This window comes from Apostichopus japonicus, chromosome 10 (assembly GCF_037975245.1).
Source record: "Apostichopus japonicus isolate 1M-3 chromosome 10, ASM3797524v1, whole genome shotgun sequence".
Taxonomy (NCBI): domain Eukaryota; kingdom Metazoa; phylum Echinodermata; class Holothuroidea; order Aspidochirotida; family Stichopodidae; genus Apostichopus; species Apostichopus japonicus.
The window spans coordinates 17,491,714-17,512,397 of record NC_092570.1 but is presented as its reverse complement, the minus strand read 5'-3'; the positions used below and the strand labels follow the sequence as shown (position 1 = coordinate 17,512,397).

General features: G+C 37.7%; 1 protein-coding gene across 2 annotated transcripts in view; it reads right to left on the bottom strand.

The window, feature by feature from the left end:
* Window positions 1-1,436: 1,436 nt before the first annotated feature.
* Window positions 1,437-20,684, bottom strand: part of LOC139974789 (MLX-interacting protein-like) — a 33,507-nt gene continuing 14,259 nt past the window's right edge. The window contains exons 2-19 of one of the 2 annotated variants that reach the window (XM_071982218.1): window positions 20,542-20,663; window positions 20,255-20,325; window positions 19,718-19,828; window positions 18,461-18,647; window positions 17,903-18,004; window positions 17,254-17,366; window positions 16,025-16,319; window positions 15,677-15,855; window positions 14,848-15,232; window positions 14,269-14,369; window positions 12,545-12,638; window positions 11,389-11,426; window positions 10,616-10,666; window positions 9,737-9,905; window positions 8,545-8,644; window positions 7,277-7,400; window positions 6,510-6,639; window positions 1,437-5,683 (exon numbers count right to left, since the gene is read on the bottom strand). In XM_071982218.1, the coding sequence (XP_071838319.1) occupies window positions 5,553-5,683; window positions 6,510-6,639; window positions 7,277-7,400; window positions 8,545-8,644; window positions 9,737-9,905; window positions 10,616-10,666; window positions 11,389-11,426; window positions 12,545-12,638; window positions 14,269-14,369; window positions 14,848-15,232; window positions 15,677-15,855; window positions 16,025-16,319; window positions 17,254-17,366; window positions 17,903-18,004; window positions 18,461-18,647; window positions 19,718-19,828; window positions 20,255-20,325; window positions 20,542-20,663 (2,503 nt within the window). In that variant the 3' untranslated portion in view covers window positions 1,437-5,552. Of the gene's footprint in view, window positions 5,684-6,509; window positions 6,640-7,276; window positions 7,401-8,544; window positions 8,645-9,736; window positions 9,906-10,615; window positions 10,667-11,388; window positions 11,427-12,544; window positions 12,639-14,268; window positions 14,370-14,847; window positions 15,233-15,676; window positions 15,856-16,024; window positions 16,323-17,253; window positions 17,367-17,902; window positions 18,005-18,460; window positions 18,648-19,717; window positions 19,829-20,254; window positions 20,326-20,541; window positions 20,664-20,684 lie in introns of both variants that reach the window. The other variant, XM_071982217.1, reaches the window with a different exon arrangement.

The window sequence follows — 20,684 nt, the reverse complement described above, 5'->3', positions numbered from 1 at the left end:
GCAATTACTTCATACTTGGAATGTGGATACACCTTATTAAGTACAGTACAAACATTTTACATTCAACTTTCACAAAGAAAATGCAGCAAGAAATCATTTAGCCTTATTTTTCTTCTTTTTTAAACCTGTAATATAATTCAGAATTACAATATAATACAATGTGAGTAGGCTTGAATTAACTCAAATAGCCTTGAGAGAAGTCACTGACATGTTCAATTAGTAATACAGAAATATGGTTGACACCGTCGTCCATAATCGGTTTTGATGATCGGATGGATAAATTCAAGTACCTTGAAACTGCTTTAAAGTGCTGGATGAATTCCTGAATTTTGAAGTGACTGTCCCTTCACCAAATGTATGGATAGTCAGTTACTCTGGTTTGTAGTACAGAGAGATGGTGTCTATAAAATCACTGAATTCTGGGGAATCATTCAGTCTTTTCCTAACATATGTTGAAAAGTGTCTGCTTATATTTCACGTGTGGGTGATGTCTATATTGTGCTCCATTGAGTGTGGACGTTCCAATGTTTATTTAATTTAATTCCATAAAATACTGGTACATAATTAGAGTAAGGTAAGTATACAACAAATTAACATAACTTAATTAAGTTATGGCTGTAGACCACATTCCTCTGTAATTTTCTCAGGTTTGCACATTTTCAAGGAGTGATTTAGCATGTCTTCCTTCTGATTATTATGCTCCAACCAATTTTAATTTTTCTCCGACCAATTTTCTGCATCCAACCCTTAAATGGATATTCCGGTAGCAAATAATCGGAAAAAGAAAATGTATCACACTATTATTTGAAGACCCCATCTCAATATATTATCCATAACTTGAAATATGGTTGATAAAATGTACCTTATTTTGACTGGGTAAACCTTCAACTTCTCCAGGAATTTGGATCGCAGTAGGTGGTCTGTAATGTCATTAATGGCAAATTTGTTTCAAAAACTTTATTTTCCTATTATAATCTTCTTGTTGTTATCAATTGGAATGTTTGCTAAGCTTTCACGGTTCTCATATATTTAGAATCTAACCAAAAGTAACTTTCTTTGTAAAAATATATTATTTCCCTGTGTGAGTAAGCGAGTTAAATATTATAAAGAAAACCCAAACATTTTCAGCTGAAGTGCTGTGATGACTGCATAAATTTAATTGTTGACAGTCATTCTCAAAATACCACCAAATTGGATTTTTCTTTTTTTGTATCTTTCTCATACAAAATGCTACGATGATATGGTTACGACCCAAAGATGCAGAAAATTACCAGCATTTTGATTAAGGAATTAGTTGCAGCTACCAGAACATCTCATAAGAAACAGAGAGGGGGAGGGGGGTGGGCAGCAGGGGCGGGGGCAGCACTACTTACAGTTAATTGACATAGCCAACCGTTTCAACACAAACAAACATGAAAAGAACATAAACAACAATGTTTCCTTTAGCTATACAAAGCCAACTTTAATATTTGGTTTGAATATTTACAAATATTTTTCTGAAATATATTCTCTGTGCTGTGTTTAATACCGCAATGCTACCTTGCACTTGCGAAGCGATTAAAAAATTGTTAGTGACGTCATCGAAACACAGCTAAATTCAATTCAAGAAACCTGCACATGTAGGCGAGGTGGTACTCTCAAATGTTATCCACCCTCCCTCCTGTCTGCAAAGTAAATGGAAACGAAAGGGTGACAAAAAATCGGCATGGACCTTTTTGTTGTCTGCGCTCTCTGTAGTGACCACTATGGAACTATGAACACATCAGCATGAAGTAATAAGAACAGTTCAACTATATATAAGTACAGGTTTAACATTCTCTTGAATGTTATTAAAATATGCAATTATGATTTGCATAACCAGGTGACAGGTTAAGTAAACAGACATCGTGGAAGATTTAGCAAAGCCGCACAGTCACTTTTGAAAATAGGCTTCCTACTCCGACAATCCGATGCCCAACTGTTTAAGAATATTTGGAAAGAATTATATCGTGGCCACCTTTATAAATAGTTCCTCAATGATGTTTATTAATATGGAACAAACAAAACTCAAACGTTTATTTACAAAACTTCAAATGAAATTCTGCTGAGGGGGAAAAAAACTGCTAAGGGAAGTTTTAAGCTTTTAAAGAAGAAGAAAAAAAACTTGACATCATTCTTTAAAATGAATTTATTCTGTATTATAGTGACTCATTCTTTTAAGAACCACTATACCAAGTGTATACATACAAAGGGTTCGGTCACTTCACAGAGGTAGTAATCACCACAAAATACAAAGCGTATTAAAAACGAGTGAAGATCTCTTCGGTTGAAGAAATACGAATAGCAAAAATAAAATCTTATCACTTTCGTGAATTGAAAGGGAGAGTGCCCACCTGCCCCCTTGTTGAAAGCTGTAGTACCATGCAATTTCGAGCTCAATATTACAATATATATATATTTAGCTCAATATATATCATTTTGAACTCAATATGAGTGACAATATCAAGATGATAACGAATCAGTTATTTTCAAACAATTTGAGACAATCCTGTGATTGCCAATTACAGTTTTAATTCTGCATTGATGCTTTATAATTCTCCCAACCAGGTTCAAATTTGCTGATCAGAAAACACACCTCATTACATGCTGACAACACCTGGATGTTAGACTTGATTTTATAAATTCATGCTGGTTAGGGGTTGAACCACAAAAATATGCAAATTTACCTATTATTGTTCTCTTTTCTTCTTCTTTAATTAAAACAGACCATGCCTAGAAGTATGTGACTACCCCTCCCCCCCCCCACCCACGACAACTGCCATTTCTGCTTGATCTAGTGTGCACCACAACTTGTTCTGTAGTATGGTAATTAAAGGTACCTGTTAATGTACTATAAACATTGAATGGACGTACTTAACTAACTCACACACTGGAATACATGAAATAATAAGAATAAAATGAAAAGAACCTCAATAAAGTAACCACCATTATACTGTTTGTTATCAAATATAATTGACAAATTTGAAACTATTATTCAACAATTATCATTACATTCACTGTAATAAGCAGGATTCACTGGAAAAATAGGGCAACATGATAAAATACTGTGCAAAAAGTCACCAATGCCCCAACTTGTGTTGCAATCTAACGAACGGGGGAAAAATGCAAATCTTCTTTTTCATGAATTGAAGAGAGCAGTATCATTTTTTTCAAGAACCATTAAAACGAGAGATTGGAATCAAACTTATAAACAGATTGATGGAAAATCAAAAAGTTGGAATTATCAGGTATGGATGTTAGTAACGTAAATAAGTACATAAAATAACAATACGAACACCTAACAACGACAAAACCGACGCCAAGAGTATAACTTTTCGAGAGAATAACTTTCATGTACAGCTGTCTGCCAAGATAGTTTGACACATAAATATTAAACAAATAAAATATTTTCAATTTCCCTTAAGCAAACATATTTTTTTTTTCCTGGCAATAAATACATCAACTGGGAAATACCAATTTCTTGAGAGGATAGTCCAGGAGAAATCTATTCTTGATTAATGATATAAGGAAGATATTCTTAGTATTTGGGTGAAATCTGCATTTTTAAGTTTCAAAAATATCGCTTTTGAGATGACAACAATTTGAGCTGGAGGGAATTTTGTACCAAATGTGAACTTGTAGCAAACAAGTGTGATATCGTCAAAGCACAGTAAAAAAAAAAAAAAAAATTTTGAATCCGATTTTCTTGTTCAAAATCGAGGTTTATCTTAAACTCAACACACTTCACATCCTCTTAGATAAATTTGGAACCCTTTCTAATTCTACAGTCAAAATAATAATAAAGTGAAAACAAGCTGCACAATTTTGTTGTCAGTGTGCAGCAACTATGACATACTTGTTTGCTTCAAGTCCATTCATGGTATAAACTATTACATTTTTAATTTATCGATATCTCCAAAAAGAAAATACGAATCAAGTGCAAATGTCATCGGGATGCGTAGAATGTGTTCCCCTTTCAGTTGCTAAAGATAGTTTTCTCCTGGAATATCCCCTGAAGTTTTCATGAGCTTTAAAATATCCCCCTCAAAAAACCCTTTTTTTTTAAAAGAAAAGGGTGAATGAAAGGTTAACGGATGAAGTCTCATTTTCAGTGATAAGTAATCTCTTTCTTTAATCTCAATTATCTCTTTTAATCTCTTTCTTTTATAATCTCAAGGTGTTTCCTTTAACTTAGAGCTTGACTATTGACTCCCAATTGGAGAAATTACACAACTTTTGGTCCAAGTTAATTCATCTTGTGAATCACCTTTACCTATATGACAAGACGGAAAACGTCTATGAAAATGTATCAAAAACTGTTTCCAGATTAAACTGTTCATTAGATTAAGAAATTGTTAATGTTAGCAAAGTTTCCTTTACAAGAAGCCCCGAAATAGCACAAAGCAAAACAAACAAAGCAGAAAAGAAGAGGAATGAAAAAAAATTCAACAGAGAGAAAAGACCAGTGTTGAGATGTTATTTTGAAATACAATAAAGTTCTAATCACTGGAATCATTATTAATACAAGAGGACATAAAAGTTGTTATCTTATAATTTACAGGCAGTATTTTATTTGCAGTAATTATTCTCATTTTTGACATTCAAATTGTACCAGTCCAATAATGCACAGGACAACCTGCCTTGTAGAAGTAGACATACGTATCACTGCATCTCTGTTACATCTGATACTTGTTGGGTCTATCTTACAGATTATTGAAACTAGCATGTCAAAAAGTGATTAAACTATGACTTAACTGTGATAGTTGATTTTTTTAAATTTTATTCACAACAGCGAGAACCAGAACCAGTTATGTTGAGATCGCAGCATGAAGACCCTTCTGGTAGATAAGAGTGGGGGATGGGGGACCAAGTGAATAACGCACTGTCGACATATCGCAGTATTAGTGAATCAATCCTTGTAATAGTTATGTACTAACTATCTTTATGAAGAGACAATTACCAGGCATAGATCGTTGGCATAAAGAGAACTAAAAAATTCCCACTTCAGACACCAAAGACAAAACTAATCTCAATTCTTGTACCAAGATACTTTTACCTGGTGGTAAAAACTGGTAACTTATCACACCCACCAAGTGTGCATAAATTCAAGCTGTCACTCACCTGGTGCGAGTTTGGCACTGAGAGACATCCCACGATCCGGGCCACACTACCTAACTAACCCTCTTTTATTAACCCTCTTCCAACCCTCTTCTTAATTAACCCTCTGTTAAAATAAAGCCTCTCAAATTCCCACTTCAGACACCATAGTCATTACAAAACTATATCCCTTATCTGAATTGCCTATACACTGATGAAATTCAGAATCTTACATAGATGTCTTCATCAATTGGAACTTTTTTCCCAACAAAACATGATTGTTTTTGATACCACATAAACGTATCCTGCAGCATATTGAGGAATATCTCGGACGTTCCCCAGACATTCACTGGGAGTCACGTTTCGATAGCCGTGTCTCTATTATTGCTACTACCCATGGCTAGGTCTGTGAGCTTGACCTCGCCATGTCGCCGTGGTTATACATCCGGTGATGGAGCGGAAGGGTTCCTTTCTCTTTGGATGATACCTTGCACTTGTTCTGGAAGCTTGGATGGATCGGTCAGGATACTGGTCTCCTTGCTGATTTGACGTACCGGTATTAGAGCCACTAAAAACGAAAGAGATGCCAGAAATACAGGAATTTATAATGAATGCTGAACGATGCATTACTTTCACAACAGCATACATAACCTTGTAGTATCTGTCCATTCTCACCTTGTCAATTCTATTTGTCCATTCTCACCTTATTAATTCTATCTGTCCATTCTATATGTCCATTCTCACTTGCTAATATATCTGCCCATTCTCACCTTGTCAACTCTATCTGTCCATTCTCACCTTGTTAATTCTATCTGTCCATTCTATATGTCCATTCTCACTTGTTAATTTATCTGTCCATTCTCACCTTGTTAATTCTATCCGTCCATTCTCACTTTGTCAACTCTATCCGTCCATTCTCACTTTGTCAACTCTATCCGTCCATTCTCACCGTGTCAACTCTATCCGTCCATTCTCACCTTGTCAACTCTATCTGTGTCCATTCTCACCTCGTCAACTCTATCCGTCCATTCTCACCTCGTCAACTCTATCCGTCCATTCTCACCTCGTCAACTCTATCCGTCCATTCTCACCTCGTCAACTCTATCGGTCCATTCTCACCTCGTCAACTCTATCCGTCCATTCTCACCTCGTCAACTCTATCCGTCCATTCTCACCTCGTCAACTCTATCCGTCCATTCTCACCTTGTCAACTCTATCTGTCCATTCTCACCTTGTCAACTTTATCGATCCATTTATCACTAAAAAATCTCTCCCCCTATACTATAATGCTCTCATTGTCATTGATCATTACAGGTTCCACATTATCCTCCAAACATAAAACTACACAACATTTACAGCTCAGGGAATAGAATTTAAACTGCCGCGTCACTTACGTTTGCGAAGGTGTCGTAACCTGCAGGATTCCTCGACCCAGCTCGTCAGATCACCGCCGATTGACGATCCTGAAGACAGCTTTATAGCATTCAGATACGACTTGAACAGAGGCCTGGCGAATTTACTAAACTGTAAATAAAAAGGTTAAGGATTCATAAGTCTGCTAAAGAAACTCAAGATTAGCCCCGAGATCTTATTTGTCTGGTAAATTGATAGGATGCAAAAAAAAAAAAAAAAATCTGTAATTGAAAATAATCAATAAATAAATCAATGTCTATAAACATTTCCAATATGTAAACAATTTCTTTTTGACTTTCAGCAGTCTTTTCAATATATGTGACCAACACATGATCCAAGATCTTGAGTCCTCCCTTCCCCACCCCCCCCCACCCCAACACCTCCCCTTCCTCCAACCATTCCTAGTTTTAGCATTTCAAAGTGTTACCAAAGGCACAAGAGTACCTTCGTTTCATAACCCTAGATATTATTTCCAGACACTGACCATAACTACCTTAGACAGAGACAAACCCCAGCGAGGTAAAATGCCTTAACTGTGGCAATAAAAATGCTGGTAAAAAAATTGGACCATTACCGACCATTATTTGACTCTCTCTAGCATATTTTATACACTAATAACCTCACATTGTTTAAAATGTTGCTGATATCTAACATAACTTTGCTAATCAGAGAAACACATTTTTATACATAAATATGTGAAACTAAAAGTTAAACAGAGCAAAAAGTTCTCGAAGATTTCAAAGGATACGATCCAAAATTTCCAGTTTTTGACCATTTCTGTCTCGAGATATTCGTCGACCATCTGGCTAATTTGAGCGTCGTTTTGAGAATTCACGGGAGCTCCTGTATCGGGTAGTGCATCTTGACATTGCCTGAAACAGAAAATAAACCACAGTTTTTAGCATTCTCACAGGATCTAACCGATATAACTTTACTCTTAGACATGAAGACATTTTTAATATGCAAACTTCTCACAGCATCTAACCGATGAGGTAAATACTTTACTCTGAGTCATGAAGACAGTTTTAAAATGCAAACTTCTCACAGCATCTAACCGATGAGGTAAATACTTTACTCTGAGTCATGAAGACAGTTTTAAAATGCAAATTTCTCACAGTATCTAACCGATATAAATTCACTCTTAAGGCCGGGTCACATCTGCGCGATTCAACACGCGATTCAACTCGCAACTAAAATCACGCGAATCAGAAAAGTTGCTTCTAAAAAGTTGCGCTGATTAGGACATTGCTCTATTGCAAATCAACCCAAATCGACAGCGCAACTTTTATTGCGCAACAAGTTGATACCCGTGTCTAACTACGCGATTCAACCTTCAATTGTATTGCGAGTTGAATCGCGTGTTGAATCGCGCAGATGTGACCCGGGCTTAAGTCATGAGGACAGTTTTAAATGCAAACTTCTCACAGTATCTAACTCATGATGTTAATACTTTACTTACTCTAAGCCATGGCACGTACAAGAAACCTTGTTAATTGTTAATTTTACCATAGTTTAAATTAACCTAGTGAATTGCATTAACTCGTGGCAATTCACACAGATGAATCGATCCAATAGCAACAGATGTAAGATTTTCTATGTGCCCCTTTGGCTTTTGGGAAACTTTTTGTTCTTGTGCATGATTAAATGCATCAAATGCAGCTGCAGAATTGCATGAATTGAACCACCCCCCCCCCTCCTTCCCTTTCTTAAGCTTTAGGTTAGGTCAATTCTAAGGTCATTATATCTTCATTATGCATGCAGTTACAAGGTACATCACCCGTGCCTATGCAGTGCCAAAAGTGAAAGCTCATATTATGCTCATATTATATTATTTCAGTAGATTCAAAACAATTGATGTCTACATCATTTCCCAACCAACATCCATGCTGCCCCCCCAACACCACCCCCACCAACACGAACAAGATATGAACCCTTTCCATTCCTTTCTTCAAACCAAATGCTCCCTGATTCTCCAAAATAATGTTTTTTTCAAGTTTTTCAACCATTGACACTTACTCTATTTCATCAGACAGCTCAGTTATTTGTTGTTTAATCTCTTTCTCTTCATTCTTTAGTGCTTCCACTTGACCTTTCATTGAACATATATGTTCATGGGCTGATCAGGAGAAATCATAAAACTTTAGTTAACACTATGTGCATATACTGAAACAATAAAGGGACTATATAGGACAATGTCCTCAACAGTGAGAATAAGAACTGTGGAGGTTAGGCTGGACAGGGGTGCACATACTGAAACAATAAAGGAGCAATATAAGACAATGTCTTCAACAGTGAGAATAAGAACTGTGGAGGTTAGGTTGTCAGGGGCACAAATACTGAAACAATAAAGGGACAATATAGGACAATATCTTCAACAGTGAGAAATAAGAACTGTGGAGGTTAGGCTGGACAGGGGTGCACATACTGAAACAATAAAGGGACAATATGGGACAATGTCTTCAACAGTGAGAATAAGAACTGTGGAGGTTAGGTTGTCAGGGGCACAAATACTGAAACAATAAAGGGACAATATAGGACAATATCTTCAACAGTGAGAAATAAGAACAGTGGGGGTTAGGCTGGACAGGGGTGCACATACTGAAACAAAAAAGGGACAATATCTTCAACAGTGAGAAATAAGAACTGTGGAGGTTAGGTTGTCAGGGGCACAAATACTGAAACAATAAAGGGACAATATAGGACAATATCTTCAACAGTGAGAAATAAGAACAGTGGGGGTTAGGCTGGACAGGGGTGCACATACTGAAACAAAAAAGGGACAATATCTTCAACAGTGAGAAATAAGAACTGTGGAGGTTAGGTTGTCAGGGGCACAAATACTGAAACAATAAAGGGACAATATAGGACAATATCTTCAACAGTGAGAAATAAGAACAGTGGGGGTTAGGCTGGACAGGGGTGCACATACTGAAACAAAAAAGGGACAATATCTTCAACAGTGAGAAATAAGAACAGTGGAGGTTAGGCTGGACAGGGGCGCAAATCTAAAGCCATAAAGGTCCAAGCACCCAATCAGAGCCAAATTGTGGGGCACCTTTTATCGGTGGGAGAGATTGGAACCATTCATGGATTGGATTTGGCTCCAAGGCCGTACTAATGAGAACCTTTTCTCGTAGAAGGTTTTGCATTTTGGATTGGTCGGTGTCTTATTTTAAATTCTATCCTGTTGTTTTTTTGTTCCGCTTACCTTTCTGTAGCAGGATTGCGGTACTGTACTTAGACGGCTGCTCCCTGGAACTGCCGTTGTTCATCGACGGGACCACCTTCTGTAATTCCTCCAGGCAGGATTGGATGTTGTACCTCCTCTTGTGCTCGGAGTCTAGATGTTTCCTCTTTCTCCTCGTGTGCTTGTCGTCCTAGGAAGATAAATAAACCAAACGAAGAGCTGAATGTGTTGGCAAGAAATCAAACTACGCAACAGATTTGTTTGCACAGACAATTCATATTCCAAGAAAAAAAAAAACCGGCGCTGGGGAGAGAAACAAATACTGGAAAACCACAAAATGCTGTAAATATAAACTGCCCGTAGCTTATTTATTCCCATTTTGTTCTTCTTAATGTCACATGATCCAATATTCACGTTATCTCAGATAAGAATACGTTCTTTCACATTGTAAAATGACGCAGATGATTTCAGAAATGTACATGAATGTTTTTCTGTTTAATCCTTAAAGAAAGATTCCTGCATACTTGTTTCCAATCCCTTTTCTTTTGCTACAAAAAGTTAAACAACCAAACCTGATGTTATCAAACTAAACAGTCAGCTCTCGGTTTTTAAGAGATGAAAACTGGTAAATTTATTGGTATCGCTTTGTCAAGTCCGGTTAGTCAACTCTTAATACCGATCTGAACCAGGTACTAGCGCTCCCAAATTGCCGTCACTTCCGCTAAGAGTAAATCATGAACGATTTTATGATTCTATCTTCAGTAAACTGTTCCTACGGATTGCGAGAAGGTAGCAAAACTGTGAACATAGCTCTGGAAGCTATAATGACACGTATAAAGTTGATATGAATACGTGTTATGTTTGCAAAAATAGAAGAGCATTTGTATAAGGTATATCTACCTGGCCGGACACATCTGCATTGGTTCGCTTCTTATGGTTACTGTAGTAAGCCTGTTTCGAATGACAAAGAAGAAAACTCACTCTATCAGAAAGAAGTTAACTGATATCGGTGATGGTTTTTAACTTCAACAGGGATTAATTTTACCACAAGGCATAACATTTTACTTCCCACAAGTTCCAACGGAACGCACAACTGTTTATTCTGTTAAACATCCAATTAAAACCTGTCTACACATTTTAAATCTATTCAAATTTATTCACTGCGCTCATCACAAGCATTTTGCAATGGATTCCGAACGGACTACTGTAGTTGCCTGAAAATCGCACTGAGCGAATTTGTAACGGCTCCTATCAATTCCTTGGATGTCTAACGATTAAGACAGCCTAACAAAATCTCATCAAATATTATCTTGTTTTTTTTACATCATTTAAAGAACTGAAACTCATTTCATTTATCAATAAAATTACCAATGTGGAAAGTTCTAACAGTGACTTATTCTAAGTTATCAGTCGTTAGAAGAGTTTGCAAGCATAATATAAATAATTTCACAGAAGTTCTATTCATCTGACAATGATTCTGCCAAGGTCCGAGTATCAAATCCTCTAAATTTCCGTACATTTTTATTATTTAATCTAATCCATAAAAGATATCTTACTTGAACAGAATTATGAACTATGATCTGCTCTTTTCTCTTTTATATTTTGTTGCATAATTCTATTAAAGTTTCAGGAGGAGACGATACATTTTGCTCAAAATTAATGAGGTCTTTTACCGTAAAATCGCTGTCGTTGCCTGGCGAGGAGGCGGCACCTTAGGTGATTCAAGAGAAAGATGCAAAGAGAAAACAAGAAAAGGAAGATAGAGGTTGTTAAACTTTGACTTCTTGTTGTTTGTTATTTTTGTTGTTTACTTGTTATCCTGTAAACAAGAAATATTTGCATGTCATGTTGACTTGAATCAGAAACCAGCACAAACAAGACTCTCTCTCTCTCTTTGAGGCTATTTCATTCAGCAGATATAATTTCTTAAGTTTTGGTGGAATAGGAACAGACGATACACATCCGTCCAATTTTTTTTTTTTTGTCTGGAGATTTCTAACTTCTGTGCAAGGGAAATGAAAGTTGAACATGTAGATTCTAGCCATAGTTTCATTGGTTTCAGGAAACTTTTCATAGATAATTTTGAAACTCTTTCTGAGAAAGACTGATTGCAGAGATTCAATATATAATGAAACTCGATGACATTAACCACTTGACTTTAATATTTCCGTTGAATGGAATGACACATCTACTTTTATCAAGCTGTTTTTTTTAAAGTTGATAATCGTGGTGGTTTGACAGAAACATACTCCGCGACAAGAGCGCCGTGGATGTGTATAAAATATTTCAAGGAGAGAAGGGGGGATCTTGTCTGGGCAGATTTCATGATGATGTGTTAAAGTAAAGTTTCTTGGGAAAAAAAAAACCACTAACAAATTCCTCGAATGAATAACTATTAAGAGCACAACAAACAGGCAGGACATGTATCGCAGGAGAGGATATTCAAGCACTATCGAGGAGATTTGATTCTGATATTTACATCAATTTCAATCCTTGTCAATAATCAGAAAGAAAAAAACAACAATAGTAGTATATTTAGTAAAGCCAGCAAGTTCTTCGTATGAAATAATCATTCAAAAGTTTGTTGGGGCTTGTGAATATCCTTTCCTGGACCATCGCCACTCCGAGAATATGTTAACCTCGCCGCCCGATACAGCGACTCGGCCATACTTGCCCAAGGCTTCCACTTTTGGCAATGCACTATGGGTAATTTGAATGGTTTCCTGGAACCGAAGAGGAGAGAAGAGGCAGGCAGACTTCTCTCAGTGTGCACCCATCTCAAGCCCCTCAGTCGTGAGGTGTGTGAGGGGGGGTTGCCATATTACTCACTTGAGGCGTTTGAGGCCTGGCAGGAGGATGGGATTGACTTGGCCTGACGGTCTTGTTCCTCTCTTTGCATTGTCTGATCAAGTCCTCCAGTGGACTAAAGAGACATCATATTTAAGAAGGGGAAGGATAACACACTTATATTAGACATTAAAAAAAAAAACAGGGGGGAAAAAGATAGAGGAATATATTGAAGGGATGATTTTACAAAAGGGCTGTACAAACTTCAGATGATGCCATAGCTAAACAGACAATATTTTCTGGGAAGAGTTTTTTTTTGTGTTTTGGAACGGGTGGGGTCAGACTGAAATTCTTCAAACAGCTGACTCCAATTTCTGATGGAATTAGTTTGTCGGGCTTGCTTATTTCAGCATCTAATGTCTGATATATCCTAAGCTCACACAGTATAGACTACTAATACTGTTTTTGTTCCCATAGTAACAATTTTGAAGATGCTGAGTTTGTAGAACCCTTAAACCTTACTCACCTTGATCACTAATGAAAAAAAAAAATACAAGACAAAAAAAAAAAAAAAAAAGGAAAAAAGAAAAAAAAAAATGGATTTTTGCCCAAGCCAGAAGAATCCACACATCAAATGCAGAACTGCTAGAAGTGTTAGATTCCAATGCAAGTATGAATTGGGCTGCAGATGTTGTACTAGAGCAAGGGAACAATCCAATCTATACCATACCCCCACACCCTCCCCCCTCCCCCAGAAAAGAAATCCTGGCGGTTTAAATGTGATGTACCCTCCTTTAATTCCTTCTTTAAATATTTCAAATTGCTGCCTCTGTGGTAGACCTTTCTTTAAAGTGTCATTTTGAACATACCAGGACTTGCTCTTGTGTTATAACAAATTATGTCTGAAATCTTTTACAACTTCATATCTTTCATTTACCAAATCTGAACTTCGGGGGCCTTTGAAAGTGTCTTCCAAACACACTTATAAAGGTAACTTGAGTTTCCCATGTTTCCTAAGATTCATCTGTCATCTGAAAATGTTCCTTTCCCTGCTCATACAACTGGGTTTTTTGACATTTACGTTGCTACACATGATGAACTGGGGGTGTGGGGGGAAGGGGGAGGCTGTTGTGTTTTCGGGTTGTGAATATTTTCTTTAAAAAAATAGATTTTGTATTGCTTATAGAATTTATCCTGTGGTTTAAATCTTAAAGATGATTATGTTAGTAGGTAACTGTTTGTCTGTAGATCATTGATGTGTGCACTGCGACACCATAAGCAGTTCTGAGCACCTCAATAAGGGTTCTCAACAAGTTGCAAATCAACTGCTGACAAAATATGGGAAAAAGACACCTCAATCGGTACTGGCATCTCCAAACACCCTACCCTACCCAGCCCCCCCCCAAAAAAAAAACAGGAAATCTCACAAGCTGCCAGATTTCTCAAGAAGGATATCCAAGAAGTTCCAGGTCAACTATTGAAACAAATACTCCACCAAAAGAATATCACATAAGCTGCTAGCTAGCCGTCGTAACAATATAGCTTGCTGTGTGACAGCAGTTCCAATTACTGATGTACAGATCTATAGTAACTAAACAAGGAAACTACAAAACGTTCAATTAACCATCCTGAAATTCCAAAATACCGCTCCGTGAGGTACGGGCTAGCGGAGATGGCTGTATGTCAGATCACCGTTTTAAGTTTCAGAAACTACTAGGGTTCGGTTCTTTTCTCCCAGAAAGAGCAGTACGCCCTCACTCACTCACCTTCTTCCTATTGAAAGCCTCGTAGATATTCGCTGATTCAAGCTGCGAACTGCTTCTCTTGTTCCCCTTGGGTGACTTCATTCCTGAGGATATGGAAACATCTGCAAGAGGAAGGAGCAGAGAGACAAAAAAAAAAAAATGATGTCAAAAATATGATTAAACCAAGTTCATCAATAATAATATATTCAAGCAGAAGATGCAGTCATTTTATATGAATGTGACAGATTTTTCAATTTTTTTTTTATATGTAAATCATATTTTACATGTTTGACCATGATGTTTGACAATTTTAATTTGTCTCAAAGAAGAGTGTGCTGACATCAAATCTTTGGAGAACTCAGACGAAAATCACATTTTCCGCAGTCGTTCTTACTACCTGGGCCCTCTTACTACCTGGGCCCTACCTGGGTCCTTCTTACTACCAGGTACTCTAAATGGACTTATTATACAACGATTAGGTATTTTCAGTCGTGACTTTCCTCAGACACCGAGGACTGTGGATTCAATAACACATTTTGTGAGGGACACAGAAAAGAACGAGAGAGAGAGTAAAGACTTAAAACTTATGATATATCAAACCTATGGTAGGCTGCTTAAACACTTCCTGGGATGACGTTTGGGGTGGCAGCGTTTGAAACTGCCCGTAGTCCATCATTTCCTGGTCCTGAGAGGAGGTATAGATGGGTCCATGAGCGATTAGTTGGTTCCCCTGAAGGGTGAATGTTTGGCCACCTTCTATCCCTAACAAACTGAGCTGGTTGGAATTGATGGTGGTAGAGGGGGGCCAGGGTACCTCGTTGAACTGCGGTAGTTGGACGGGAGACGTCTCCCCTATCTGGTACGTGAAGTTACCAACGCTTATCTCCGAGCTGGAAGCTGGGGTGAAGATGGCCGTGCTAGAACCTCCGAGGGACCCAGGATGAGAGGGACTCACTGGCTCCATCTTAGTCTCAGGTGTAACATGCTAAGGTTGATAAACAAAACACAAATATGTTAGCTTTCACTATCTTTTAAATAACATATTACTTACAGGGGATTTTGCTGAGTCTTCACATTCTGTGCCTCAGCATAAAAGATTTACAAACTTAACAGGTGAGAACTTAACACAGAAATCAGCATTTGTGGTGGTGAAACACACTGTTGAAGAAGAGTCATTTATAAGTAGTAACCAATTATTTCTCCCAGTAACATGCCCCCCCTTCCCCCATAAACTTTCTCTCCTTCATCAAGAAGATTATGTAGATAACAACATCTCACCACAACAATTCAAAATTGTTGCTGTAACAACAACATGCAAAAAACAAAATCAACTTATTAATGGGGTAGTAAACATATCCTTATGTGAATATGAAAAAGTGAGACTAATGGGTTTTTTTTTTTGGGGGGGGTGAGGTCATAAGTTGCTTACCCCTGATGGTGATGGTGTTGAAGACACAGGGCTGAGGCATTCGCTGGTGACACTGTGGTTTACCGTACTTATGGTATTCGTTTGAGTATTAGGCAGAATAGGTGCATTTTGAAGGGTTTCCATTATGGTAGGATGTTGCTGGACGACGTGGTTTCCCCCGACACCCATCGGCTGATTCGCTGTAAAGAAACAAGAAACCATGTTTTTTAGACTTGTGCTGCACAGCATTATTCACAATGGGGGAGACAAGTTAATAAGCAATACCAAGTTTAACTGTCCTCAAAAATATAAAAATTAAATTTAAATTTAAAAAATATAAAAAATATATTAAAAAAATATATAACTTACGATCGTTCCTCAGAAAGGCAGGGTTCATGTAAGCACTGTTACGTTGTTGTGTCTGTCGATAGGGCATGGTTTTTTTCGCTGTTTGTACTCTATTACTCCCATTGTGATCATAACCTTGGAGGGTCGCGGGAAACTCGTAATCTATCGGTATGCCGTACCCCGGAGACGAGGCAGCGCTCTGCTGGCGGGGAGTGGTGGGGGCACTGAAAGAGACCGACTTGTGAGGTGGAGGAGTCGTCTGCTCATTGTTAAAATGAGAGAGGGCTGGTCTGCCACCTGCCTGGATCACTTGAGGCTGCTGAAAGTAGCAAGACAAGAATGAGATGGACTATTTTAGCATCATTCGTAGCCATCGTACATTCCTGAATAGAACGGATTAAAAACCCGAGTAATTCAACCGCTCTTATTCGGATTGTGAGATATCCATGTCCGATATTCGACTTATCATAAGTAGGTAAAACTATGCATGAACGTCGATCTTGTGCAAAATGTTTCAAATTCATTAACAAATTCAGTTTGTTTTGTATTTATACCAATATAAACATACTATCGTAGTTGGACTTACAGGAAACCTTTATAATGCAAGGTTTTTTCATCTCTCTGTTCCTGCTTGTCTCCATATTCCATTTTTACTAAAGCAACAAATTCTACAATCTATATCTACATAATGCAAACAAACAGAGCATGCTCCAAGCTTGACATTTTCCCAGCAAATCCATTTCCTCCCAGATGAGATAGCAATCAGTCTTTATTCTTTCTCCGTGTTTCACTTTCTTTCTGACGGCTGCTCCCTATTTGCCCTGCTTCTTGATTATGATTATTGAATATTGATTATTCATCGTTCAAAGGCTTCCTGTAGCTTGGGATATTTTTCGTATCAATTTTCAAATATTAAATTTTAAGATAGACCTAGACTTTGATATACATTTATTAGTAGCAAAGGGAAAACAGATGCAGTTGATATGATGGGTTTTGAATTATATGTCTACTATAAATGCAGTTAATGAGTATATTATGAGTATCGGGGAAAATATAAATAAATAAAAAATAAAAGAAGTAAATAAGATTAAAACATTTTTTTTGTTTGAAATAGTTTATGAATATAATATGAGTTTAGAATTTTTTTACAAAAACAAATAAATTTAAAAAGATAAAAATAAGTAAATAAAATATTTATTTTTATAATTTTTTAAAATAGTTTATGAGTATATGGCAAGACCATTACTTACCTCCATATCAGTCAAGAGAGAGCTGAGATTTTCAGAGAAATACGAATCCGGTACAGAATCCATCAGGCCCAGCTGACGAGGGTCACACTTTGTCGGGGTTTTACTTAGCATGGCTGAAAAGAGACGGAAATCGTCAATGACATTTTAAACAGCTGGTTTCCTTTCGGGTAATGTATTTATGAAACTTCTGTTTGTGGAGATCCCACCATGTTTCTATTCAAAATGACTAGTGCATCAGTAATACCTGCAGACATCAATTCCTAAGAAATGCGATATCATAATTTGTCTAAATTTCATCACTTACTTATCTTCCAAAGGAATGCATAGCAAAAGAGCGGCATGGGGAAAACCCAACATGCTGACAGAGCTAACCTATCGTAAGACTCGTAAAAAGTTGCAAATTTAACATTGTAAAATTTACTCTGAAACTATTGTTGTTAGCCTCGAGAAACTCCAAAGCTTACTAGTTTGGATATTTACTTCGCTCCTCGCTTACCTGTCTCCTCACAACCTTAGCACAGTGATGAGGGACTCTAGAAAGAAATTTTGGCGGTCTGGACAAAGTGAATTTATGACATCACATCCATGTTCGTACGGCTAACTAATGTTCACTTCTAGAGTGGTTGCCTGGAATACATTTTTTTCTTACCTTCTACAGATGTGACAGCTTCCATAAACTCGTCGTCAACTTCATACATTAAGGTGCTAAGATCGGGCTGAAGATAATCTGGATTATAGTTTATCTCTTGAGCTGCAAGGGATAAAGATATTAACGGTGGTAAACAACAATATTTTTAGTTGAATTTGCCAAACCTAGTAAAAATATACTTGTTCTCAAGAGGAAGAAAGGGCTGCATTGAATGACAGTTTCGGTGCAACCCAAAAGTGGTTTGCGAAAACATTTTCGGTGGGTCACAAGATTTTCCCAGAGGTTGAAAAATATATCTTCAGCTTTCAGAACTTGCAGACAAAGATCGATCTGGTACCATCTTTTAACAACAAGACTACAAGAGCCTCATGAACCCATCTCCTACATTTTGTTACGAGATATAATGAACTTTCTCCTACTTTTGCCCTCTTTGTCATAATCTGTGACATCATTAAAAGACACATCAAAATGGTGATGTTTCTTCTAAAACTCAAATGATTATAACTAATAAAGTATTATTGCAAGTTTACGTAACAAGTGCTCCCTAAGAGGACTTACTGACTTTCTTCGGTGCCGGGGGTCGGAAACGATTAGTCTTCGTACTGATGAAGAGAGTATCGGCAAAGTCTTTGAAGAGATCATCGTTGACCAACTTCCCGCCTGTCCCCGGGGAGAGAGGAGGATGTGGAGAATCCAAGTCGATGGCATTCTCCTCACCTTCTGAGGCTAAGAGCATCGGTCGATGCTAAAAGGTCATGACAGTATTGAACAAGAATTACATCATCCATGAAGCAAAACATCGACAAAACATCGAAAGAAGTCGGCATTCTTACACAACCTGTTACTTTTCGAAAAATATAGATATCCTTCGAAATATTTGGGCATGATGAATTCAACCTTGAGCAAATCCCTTTAGAACTGAAAGTGAGGAAGGTGTGCAATGATCTCTTGCAGATGCTGTGAATTTTTTATATTTTTTCGGATTAAATCTTCACTAAAGTTATAAAGGAAAGATATAAGCTAGGAATGCTCCTTTAAGATAGAACTGAGGCAAAACATCTTTTGCCTTCTGTATGATTAATACTGTCAGAATTGTAGTGATTCTGCCCATCTCTGCCTTCTGTATGATCTACAGAATGTCTGATCCTCCTGATGGACTTGTACTCCTACAAGACTGCCATTTTGGAATAATCTAGTATGGATGCTAATGCAAGGTTAAGTACTTGTGCTCTCAGTTGGAAAATTGTACTCATACTCATACCAAGGGAAACTCTACCGGTGATTTTACTCATAAATCTAGTATGGATGCTAATGCACGGTTAAATAATGAAGCTCTCAGTTGGAGAATTGCACTCATACTCATACCAAGGGAAACTCTACCAGTGATTGTACTCATAAATCTAGTATAAATACTAATGCAAGGTTAAGTACTTGTGCTCTCAGTTGGAGAATTGCACTCATACTCATACCAAGGGAAACTCTATCAGTAGTTGTACTAATAAATCTAGTATGGAAATTAATGCAAGGTTAAGTACTTGTGCTCTCAGTTGGAGAATTGCACTCATACTCATACCAAGGGGAAACTCTACCAGTGGTGATTGTACTCAAGCTGTTGTTCTCAAAGTCTCATACTACAAGTCATGCACATGTATAGAGCCAATTGTCATTAGTTGTGTAATGGATTAAATACAGAGCTCTCTGGGTATTGATTAGGCAAGAATAGTCAGTCTCCTCTCTGTAGTTTTATTATGATCATAATATCCATTGCTTCAAAACTATTGTTGATGACAGGATACCGTTAATTCCTAAACTTACCGTTAGAATGTCTCTACTGAAGGTACGCCACTTGTTGTAGTTCCTCACGACTGCCCCCAGCTCTTCGGGCTTGTAACCGGTCAACGCTGTCTTCCCTTGAATAACATCAGACTGTCGGTGAAAAAGCAAAAACAGAGGGGTGAACCAAATACAAGTTCTGTGGGACACCCAACAAAAAACCCATCTTGTCCTTCAAGATGTCTCCTTAATAACTACATCCTGAGGAGATGTGAACCAATATATCTCTGCTTGTCTGCCCACCACCAAGCCCCCCCCCTGCCCCCACCTTCCTCCCATATTGACAGACATTTAACAAATGGAACGTAATTCCACAGCTTGATAGTTGTCATCGAGAGAGCGGAGTAGCAATTTAGGGACACATCAGCCCCCCTCCCCTACCTTCGATCCCAAAACCACAACATCAATACTGGGATGCGATACTCAGCATTGTCCTATACTCTATATGTAACACCGCCCCCAACCCTTCCTCCTCCCCCATGCAGTTTGACCAAGATGGGCATTCTGAGCTCGACTTACCACCAGTCTAGTACTCGTTTCAGGGAGCGGCGAGGAGAATTGACAAACGGCTGATGTTTGCTTCTTGACATCTGTGGAGGAAATAATGAGTCATTTTTTTAACCACAATGACTAATATCTTTCTGACGTGCACAAGCTAAAAATAATATTCGATGGACGGTACTCTTTTCACAACTAATTATTATTTCTGTTTTCCAATTTGTTTAGGTCTTTATATTTTCCGGTGCTGAGAAAAAGTTTCCAAGAAGGTATCCTCATGGAGATACACCGCTTACTACTGTACTTACATTGTATATGCCAACTCCTCCACACAGCACTGTTGATTCGGACCCTCTCAATGTACGACATCTTGGTATTGGCAAGACGCTTCGGCTTTGGTGTCTTGAATTCAAGCGTGCCGCTGCCATCTCTGTAGGAAATTAAAAGAATG